Here is a 10710-nt window from a genome sequence, read left to right on the forward strand (position 1 = left end):
TAGTATGTTCAAATAAATTGGTTTTCGCATCAAAACTTCGTAAAATGTTTGCTGCAAACAATTTGATTGACTGCATTCTTTAATTACTTAGTAATTATATCAGACTTTAGACACTCACATGATTTTGGTGAGTTGTATTATTATATTACAATGCTTTTTGTATCCTGTTCGTACAAATTAAATATGTATTAAAAACAGAGATTCCAAGACTTAGCAAGCGGGAAAGCGCCGGTAGACAGGCACAATAAAATAGCACACAAATATGTCTGTATGTATGGATTGGTGTGTGTGTGTGTGTGTGTGTGTGTGTGTGTGTGTGTGTGTGTGTGTGTGTGTGTGCGTGCGCGAGTGCGAGTATATACCTATCCTTTTTTCCCCCTAAGGTAAGTCTTTCCGCTCCCGGGATTGTAATGACTCCTTACCCTCTCCCTTAAAACCCACATCCTTTCATCTTTCCTTTTCCTTCCCTCTTTCCTGACGAAGCAGCCACCGGTTGCGAAAGCTCGAAATTTTGTGTGTGTGTGTTTGTGTGTTATTTTATTGTGCCTGTCTACCGGTGCTTTCCCGCTTGGTAAGTCTTGGAGTCTTTGTTTTTAATATATTTTTCCCATGTGGAAGTTTCTTTCTATTTTATTTACATCATATATATAAAGATGATGTGACTTACCAAACAAAACCGCTGGCAGGTCGATAGACACACAAACAGACACAAACATACACACAAAATTCTAGCTTTCACAACCAACGGTTGCTTCTTCAGGAAAGAGGGAAGGAGAGGGAAAGACGAAAGGATGTTGGTTTTAAGGGAGAGGGTAAGGAGTCATTCCAATTCCGGGAGCGGAAAGACTAACCTTAGGGGGAAAAAAAGACAGGTGTACACGCGCACGCGCGCACACACACACACACACACACACACACACACACACACACACACAGACATTTGTAAAGACAAAGAGTTCAGGCAGAGATGTCAGTCGAGGCGGAAGTACAGAGGCATAGAGGTTGTTGAAAGACAGGTGAGGTATGAGCAGCGGCAACTTGAAATTAGCGGAGGTTGAGGCCTGGCGGATATCAAGAAGAGATGATATACTGAAGGGCAAGTTCCCATCTCCAGAGTTCTGACAGGTTGGTGTTAGTGGGAAGTATCCAGGTAACTCGGACGGTGTAACACTGAGCCAAGATGTGCTGGCCATGCACCAAGGCATGTGTAGCCACAGGGTGATCCTCATTACCAACAAACACTGTCTGCCTGTGTCCATTCATGTGAATGGACAGTTTGTTGCTGGTCATTCCCACATAGAAAGCTTCACAGTGTAGGCAGGTCAGTTGGTAAATCACATAGGTGCTATCACACGTGGCTCTGCCTTTGATTGTGTACACCTTCCGGGTTACAGGACTGGAGTAGGTGGTGATGGGAGGGTGCATGGGACAGGTTTTACACAGGGGGCGGTTACAAGGGTAGGAGCCAGAGGGTAGGGAAGGTGATTTGGGGATTTCATAGGGATGAACTAAGAGGTTATGAAGGTTAGGTGGATGGCGGAAAGACACTCTTGGCGGAGTGGGGAGGATTTCATGAAGGATGGATCTCATTTCAGGATTTTAGGAAGTCTTATCCCTGCTGGAGAGCCACATTCAGAGTCTGATCCAGTCCCGGAAAGTATCCTGTCACAAGTGGGGCACTTCTGTGGGAGATTCTGGGTTTGAGGGGATGAGGAAGTGGCTCAGGTTATTTGCTTCTGTACCAGGTCGGGAGGGTAGTTGCGGGATGCGAAAGCGTTTTCAGGTTGTTGGTGTAATGGTTCAAGGATTCAGGACTGGAGCAGATTCATCTGCCATGAAGACCTAGGCTGTAGGGAAGGGATCGTTTGATGTGGAATGGGTGGCAGCTGTCATAATGGAGGTACTGAGATCATGAAGATGTCATCAATAAATGGGTTGGCAGGCCTGGGTAACCAAGAAGGCTTCCTCTAAGCGACCCATGAATAGGTTGGCGTACGAGGGGGCCATCCTGGTACCCATGGCTGTTCCCTTTAATTTTTGGTATGTCTGGCCTTCAAAAGTGGAGAAGTTGTGGGTTAGGATGAAGCTGGGTAAGGTAATGAGGAAAGAGGTTTTAGGTAGGGTAGCAGGTGATCGGCGTGAAAGGAAGTGCTCCATTGCAGTGAGGCCCTTGGCGTGCGGGATATTTGTGTATAAGGAAGTGGCATCAATGGTTACAAGGATGGTTTCCGGGGGGTAACAAACTGGGTAAGGATTCCAAGTGTTCGAGAAAGTGGTTGGTGTCTTTGATGAAGGATGGGTGACTGCATTTAATGGGTTGAAGGTGTTGATCTACGTAGGCAGAGATACGTTCTGTGTAACACTGTGCCAAGATGTGCTGGCTGTGCACCAAGGCATGTTTAGCCACAGGGTGATCCTCATTATCAACAAACACTGTCTGCCTGTGTCCGTTCATGCGAATGGACAGTTTGTTGCTGCTCATTCCCACATAGAAGGCTTCACAGTGTAGGCAGGTCAGTTAGTAAATCACATGGGTGCTTTCACACGTGGCTCTGCCTTTGATCATGTACACCTTCCAGGTTACAGGACTGGAGTAGGTGGTGGTGGGAGGGTGCATGGGACAGGTTTTACACAGGGGGCGATTACAAGGGTAGGAGCCAGAGGGTAGGGAAGGTGGTCTGGGTATTTCATAGGGATGAACCAACAGGTTACAAAGGTTAGGTGGACGGTGAAAAGACACTCTTGGTGGAGTGGGTCCATCGTTCATGAAATCCTCCCGACTATTGATAACCCTAGGTACTCTCCACATCACATAGTTACCATAGCACAAAGTGGAAGGATAAGCTTGGCTGTTTGGAGATGACAGACTGTGACTAGGTTATTGGGGAAACTGGCTGTAGTTCCATCCAGGCATGTATTCAGAGTAACATGCTTGTATTTTAGAATAATATAAGTTGCTCACTATTCAGTCTTATTGTCCAACAGATGAGATCCACTTTGCACGTGCTAACTTCTGCATGCATACATAAAAAACAAGCAAAAATGGGCTGTGAAGACACTCAAAAGCGTTAATGTTAGAAAAGCCAGCAAAGTCTCCCTACTTAAATCAAATTGAATGTGTTATATAATTTTTTTATTTGTTGTTTGCAAAAGAATCCAATGACTCTTATTCCGTGAGGCTCAACAGTTCTGGAATATTGATCCTGATATAAATTTGAAAAAGGATGTAATTTAGTTCCAATATCAATTTTTCCATTATTATTTTATCAAAGTTTTGTAATGTAAAGTAATTAAATCCCATTTAAAAGACTGTTTATGATATTTGTCAGAACTACTACAACATTTACTAGATTTGCCAAGACACAAACAACATGGAATAATCACAGTAAATGATGCATAGCCAATTAAATTTTACCTCTGGTGAGCTGAGCCAAGGTAAGTAAAGAGCTTGTACAAAACATTCCCAGCAGAAGACCAATGGTGGTTCAAAGATAGATAGTGGTGGCAACTAATGGATCTGTCTGGCAAGTGTTTGATGTCCTGATGTCCACAGCATTCACAGGAAGAAAACTGAGCTGCTGATATTTGCCTGCTGTGGTCATTAACCACATGAGAGAGTGAGATGTATGGCCCAGCAATGTCCTGCTTTCATTTAGTCAGCAGTGGTACTGCTGTTAGCAGCGAGGTGTCTCTTGAGAGCCGGTCGCGGTGGCCGTGCGGTTCTGGGCTGCAGTCCGGAACCGCGGGACTGCTACGGTCGCAGGTTCGAATCCTGCCTCGGGCATGGGTGTGTGTGATGTCCTTAGGTTGGTTAGGTTTAAGTAGTTCTAAGTTCTAGGGGACTTATAACCTAAGATGTTGAGTCCCATAGTGCTCAGAACCATTTTTTGTCTCTTGAGGGTGTCTTCATGAATAAGGCTTCTGAGGTTCATTGTCACTAAAAGCATTATTATTGAACACAGAATCCCTCCTTATGAGAGGCACAAGTATTTGATGGCCAGTGGGGTAGTGGGGAACAGATAACTTTGCACCCTGATAATGAGCCCAATTCAGTGTTAACTTCCAGTGCAATGGGTAGGCGGAATAGATGGTGCAGAGACGAAAGCAACAAGTGATAAAATTAGTGAAAGAGATCCCAACAAAAACAGTGCTGTATCATGTTCTTGAACATTGTCATGGGTGACAGCATTTGAATGGATATATCATCTGTGTCTGCTTTTTAAGTGGACACAGTTATGGGAGTCATCCTAAGAACCACCCAATAAACTTTTCCTATTGACAGCATGTACCAATTGTGAACCAACTCATATGAGATAATATCCCCAATGGTGAAATGAGGCTGCTTTCCCCACACTGTTTGCAGTATATTCTAGCAGAAAGCCATGAGATGTCCAACAGTACATTTTCTGGTAGCAATCACCCTAGGTTGTTGGGTCATCACCATCACCGTGGTTACAGGTTCAATGACACTGAAGAGTACCCTCTGTGATGGCTGTAGTGTACATCATCAGACATTGGTCGCCTTTTGTCTAGCATGCTACTTTTGAAAAAGTGTGTGCCCAGAGTGCCAAGCAAGAATTGGGGAGCGCTGCATGTGTTTGATAGGAATTTAGGATATGCTGCAAGGTTGACGGTTGGCTCCCATGGAGTATGTTAGTGAGACTTTTGTCTTTTCGTGGCATAGTGCAATATGTACAGAATAATAGATTCAGTGAAGTTTTTGTAGGGATCTGTTCCACTATTTTTATCGCTGTTTTTACCACTGCACTATCTATTGTGCCTGCCTGTTGGTCTGGACGTGTAACACTGAATTTGGCCCATTATAAGTTGCAGTTGTAAGTGACATACCCTTGATGGTTAGAAATTTGGTTAGGACATAACTAACTCTGCATGAATATGCTACAAGGACTCTCTGAGAGTGGGCCAGGCGAAGAAATTGGCTATCAGAGCTGGCTGGTGAAGTTGCTGCATATTTAGGACAAGTGTAGATGTACCTCTCCATAAGGCGAATATTTTTTGTCTGGTAACAAGTTGACAAGCTAACTTTCATTTTGTACCACTACTAAAAATTTGATATTTTGAGTCATTTTCTTGTACATGACCTTGGTCACAAACATTCCTTTGATAGGAATTGTTTGTTTACTAAATGATTTAAAGTGCTGCTTTGCCACTTCTGAAACAACTGTAATCATGGTATGTATCTGCATTGATTAATGTTACTACATATTCTTGGATTCACACTTTCTATTGATTAATTCAAAGAGTTACAGTAAGTGGGGTTACAGTAAGTGTTTGCGATCTGTGGCTACCATGATATAATGTGCTGTTCGTCACTCTATCTTTGTGATGTACACTGATCATCAAAAAAGAAGGCCCGAATGATCCACCAAACTGTGTGGGTATGGTAAACACTATCAGCTATGCCATTGATTATTTTGGCATGGTCAGCTGTGCACTCAAGGAGCATGAGAGTGGGGCCATGATGCTGTGTCTACCAGTTGATGTAAGAGGACTCTCAAACAGCAGTGCTGGCCAGTGGGTATCACCACCTGCACTTGTCACTATTCCTAAGTGACATGTTTGTTACTGATTAGTGAGTTGCCCAGCTAGATGAGTTTCAGAGGTGCTGCAGGAATTTGGGTGGTCATATTTCGTGTTGTGCACCACAATGGTCATATGGACACCACCATTGCCCATTTTTGGTAGCAATGAATTCCGGAAGGCATGAATGTGTGATATGTAGAATCTGGACATCTGGCCAGCACCACAAGGAGGGAGGATAAATGTATTGTCCACGGTGCTTGAACAGATCCAACAGCAAGGACAGGTGCTATTCAGTGGGCTGTCTTGCCTTCTGTGCAACATCCCACATGTGCTAGTACCACAAGCAGACAGTTTTATGATGCAGGGCTCTTTGCACACCAACCATTACAGAACCTGTCACTGTCACCCATGAATCATTATGCATTGTGTTCAACTAGCCTGTTGTCAACAGTGACAGACATGGGGTCTGCAGATTTACACCGAGTCATCTTTAGTGATGAGTTTACTTGTGCCTGGGAGGGGACAACTACTGGGTCTGTGTCTGGAAGCACTGTGGAGAGTGTCATGAAGAGCAGTTCGTGGTCTGCCATCACACATCCTGCCAGCCTAGTGTGATGGTATGGAAGTGACATCATAAGATGCTCATTGACCATTAGTGTTGCTGAAGGGATCCTTGACAGCCACACGGCACATGGAGGAGGTCAGGCAACTGGTGGCTCTGCCATTCATGAATGCATATGCCCAGTTTCAACAGGACAATGCTCATCCTTGTATCACTGCACCTCCAGAGTGTGCCTTGCAGTTGTGGATACTCTGTTACGGCCAGTCATGTCACCTGATCTCTCCCTGATCAAGAATGTATGGAGTGCTATGGAGTATGCCATGTCATTCAACCAATGTGTGGGAACTGCATGCTGAGTTGCAAGTAGCATGGGATGGGGTATCACAGGATGATATCCAAGACCTGTAAAACTTGATGCCGTGATGTCTGGACACTTCTATTCACAACCACAGAAGTCTCAAGCCATACTAATACACAGATTTTATGGCCACCTAGTGCACCTTCAGAGTTGAAAATGTAACCGTTCCTTATGTGTGCTACAATCTACCTGCCTGCCTACAATGATCACAATCTGCCATGTCATGCATGCAGCTCTTTTTGCGAGGAACAATGTATGACAATAACACAGTTGATTGTCGACTCAATAACTTGACCCTTCAGAGATTTGGTGTGTAATCATGTTTGTGGCAGGAGTGACATACTGAGATGATAAATGGAAAATCTTGCCTCACATGACTTACTCTGAAAACAGTCTAGACCAAGGACAGAGCTGTTTTGTACCTTGAAGCTCATGCTTGTTTCTACGGTCAGTGGAATCAGACTGTTTGTTCTGCAGTGCTATGATGAACCAGATTCTGTTCCTGTTGTTCTTCTAACTAAAATTAACAAGGATGGTGGTGGTGGTGGTGGTGGTGGTGGTGGTGGTGAGGCTTGGTGTGATCACATTGAATCATTGTTCCAATTTCAGTTTGTTTTTTTAACTTACTGTTAAATGACTTTGCTAACTCAAATACTGGAGGTCTTTTAAGCACTTCTTCCAGTCATGGGTCCTTTGCTTCTAATATCTCTTACCAGGCTTTCTGATATAACAGTTTTGAACTACAGTGAAATGTGTAGGAGGTCTGCGACCCATGAATGATATGCTAACTTACGCATATGCTGGAAACTTAAAATCAATTTCTGAAAGTATAACACTTCTTGAAATTTTGTTGACACTGTTACCAGTACTGCAGAATCTCTCTACAGCACATCTTGAAGTCCTTTTGGCTGATCTCAGGAGAGAAAAATAATCATGATGCCTCAGTGAGTCCATTATTTTATCTGTTTTGAAGTGCTGTATTAGTTACTTGTACCTTCACCTGTCATCTTTTACTGGATGGAACGCTGAATACATAGGAGGTGCTTGATCCACTGCTGTGAATTGTGGTTGAGGGACTGGTGTAGCCAATTGTGTGCTACATCTGGCCTTGGTACTTCTTATGTTCTTCCACATATTCATCATTCCATTTGTCTGTTGTTGTTGTAACGCTTTCAGATATACAGCCATTGTTAAGTCCTGTCATATGTGAATATCACAATTGAAGATGGTGGTGTTCTGTGACTCATCTGTCATCACTTTCCTGGCAGTAAACATAAAAACTTATTAAATTTTGGAAAGTACTAAGTAACCAATTGAACAGAATGTAGTACATAGCCTGTAATTATGTGCTCTTGGCGAGACAGCAAAATTAAGTCAGTGAGCTAGTCAATGTTAGTAACTAGCCAGTAGAAAACTAATCTCACCAAAATTCTGCTAAAGGTAAGAAAGGTAGTAAGTGTTATTAACTAGCAAGTCCATCTGGAAATTTTTTGATGTTTGTTGTATATCAGACAGAAAACAGACTGGCAATAGCTAGCTGTTAACATTCCTTCAATGACCGAGTGGATGAATTGAGTAGTTGAGCATATGTAATGATCTCTGCTGGGTCGGTGGTGCCTTCAAGGACTCCTCTGTATTGCAGAGGTCTGAAAGAATAGCAGAAAATTAGTTTTTCATTATTTTTGATGGACACCAACATTATGATAAGATTATGATAAAGAGGAAAACAGAGGATGTAATTGGTTCCTTACAGTTGATTTGTAGTATTACATAATTCATTTTATGCCATTATTTAACTTCATACCCTTTTTATTTTCAGTTATCTTTGGTATGTCATGAAGATATATAGAGCTCAGAGGAAACCTCTTATGGACTACCTGAAGATGGTGACAGGAAGACAGATATATGGTTAGTTTGCTTTATTTGCATTTTCAGCAATATTGACTGGCTCACATGACTATATTGAAAAGAAATATACAAAAATTTCACAAAATAATTACTTAAAAGCATGTTTAATGGAAGAAGTGGTAAATATATTCTTCAGCTCCTGTGATTATCAAAATACAAACATTTGGTAGAACTGCGGTTAGCAGTGCATTATTTAGTGCTATATTTTCATTGTATTTTAACTTTGTGCTAATTGGGGCAGTGCAGTGTAAATATGGCAATTGAAAAATCTTTGAAGATAAATCTGTCATTAATCCAATGACCGATTTGAACACTATGATGTTTAAAGAGATGGTATGTCATTGCATTTCTCTGATGTCAGAACTGAGTTACTCAGCCAGTTATAGTGGGACCAATAGCTTAACTTCGACTCTAGACCACCCTGCAGCTCACTCTTTTTCATGACTGTCGAAACAGTGGCAGAGGTGAAAGAATGATGGATGCAATTCATAGGGCTGGCTGTGGATGAAAGATCACAGTTTTGAATCTGTAGTCTGGTGATTAAGTAATGAGTGATGCAGAAGGCCCGTAGTGGCGCGGGCGCGGGCGCGCGCGCGCACACACACACACACACACACACACACACCTAACTACCTGCATAGCTACGGCACTGTACGTGTATTCTGCACAAATTGGGTCCGAAGAAAACTTTTTCTGACAGCAGTTTAGCAATATTTTCAGGCTTGCTTATGTGTGTGTAACCCGCTCAACCCTTCAATTATGTGGCAAGTCGTGGTTGCACGATGTTTGTTCCATTGCATGCGACACAGCCCTTTTTTCTGTATATCCAGTGGTGCATACTTCACCCTTTTGTAATGTTATTGAATTCCGCACTCACTGTCCTTCGGTGCATGCTGATATCATGTTTATGTCATGTCATGTTATGTTTACTACTTTTGCTATCATGTTTCTCCCGTAAGAGTTATTGTTGTAAGTCTGACATTACTCCCTTAAAGCTATGATACTGTTTCCTGAGGAGGATAGAAAGGTCTCTTTAGCAATAAGAAATCATTGTTTGACTTCTAAAGAGTCTTAAAACTGTTGAATGACTTTTACAACAGCAAGAGTACACTTGCAGAAAAATGCTGAGTAGCATCCTGCTTTTAGGATCAGGTGTTGTGTCTAGGAGAATATTTATTTATTTAGCATGTGCCTAGGATCACACCACATAAGGAAATAGATTTTCTTTAATAACACATATAAATATGTTTAACAGATAGGGAAGAAATTTATGACTATAAATTGATTAAAATTACAATATTTACAATGCACAGGTCACAGGCTTATATCCAACTGCTGACCATACACAACTTATGTCTAGGTTCCTAACAGGAACTCCTCTGGATCGATTTGGGTACGTACATAGGATGCACTGAAAAATATGCCATTCTGCACCACAGTCATAGCTGGGCGATATTGTTAATCCCTATTTGTACATTGAGTTAGAACTTATTCCACTATTTGTCTTAGTCATGTCTGCTATATACAGGGAAAACAGAAGAGGGGTCTAGCACTGATTCTTGTGGGAGGCCTTTATCAAACTTTGTTAGAGGGCTCATCTTGTTACTCGTTGGAAGCTTCTTTTACTTAACATAGCAGTGATGAGGTTTTCAGTTTTAAGACATGGTATGACTTAAATGTTTGAATGTAACCCCTTACGTCTATGCAGTAATGAGGCTACTGTGCGATCTATACACAAAATTGAAGTGTTCTGTGTGTTTTTGGAATACTGCTTCAGTATAAGTTATCAGTCAGAGAATCTGGTTGGTGCAGCCCCAGTTTCGGCATAATAACAGGCAAGTTTTGGAAAATTATGTGGCTGATTCTGTTATACAATTTTTATATAGTGTATAAGTAAAGCAGTAGGTCGATATCTTTGTGGTTTGTCATTTGGTTTACCTGGTTTTAAGGTGGCTATGATTTTTGCTCTTTTCAAATCACAGGGTACGTTACCAGTTTGGAGAATATCGTAAAGACAGCTGCTAGCCATTTTTTACATGCTTCCTACTGCGAATTAGGAATTATGAAGGGATGCTGTCAAAACCAGATGCCTTGCCTGCTTTCATTTCTTTGATGGCTGTCATTGTTTCCTCACTGCTGAATGTTGTGTGAGGCAAATGGTTTATATAGGTTGTTGTCGTGTGCAACTGATAGATATATGTTCCTGTAAGTTGACCACTAAGGAAATAAATGTTCCCATGTGACAAACCAGTAAGGCTTATGTAGAAACAAACATTGCCAAACCACGTCTAGTTTTTGATATTTTTTTGTGTTAATTACAGAAATTTGTGAGAGAATT

At 41.9% G+C, this 10710-nt stretch overlaps 1 protein-coding gene across 1 annotated transcript in view; it reads left to right on the forward strand.

Moving 5' to 3' along the window:
- The window catches only part of LOC126271988 (non-lysosomal glucosylceramidase), a 243901-nt gene that overhangs the window by 51325 nt on the left and 181866 nt on the right, over nucleotides 1-10710 (forward strand). Inside the window, exon 2 of the mRNA XM_049974464.1 lies at nucleotides 8284-8372. Coding sequence (XP_049830421.1) covers nucleotides 8284-8372 — 89 coding nt within the window. The remainder of the gene's footprint in view (nucleotides 1-8283; nucleotides 8373-10710) is intronic.

The sequence above is a fragment of the Schistocerca gregaria genome, chromosome 5, assembly GCF_023897955.1.
Source record: "Schistocerca gregaria isolate iqSchGreg1 chromosome 5, iqSchGreg1.2, whole genome shotgun sequence".
NCBI classification, from domain to species: Eukaryota; Metazoa; Arthropoda; class Insecta; order Orthoptera; family Acrididae; genus Schistocerca; species Schistocerca gregaria.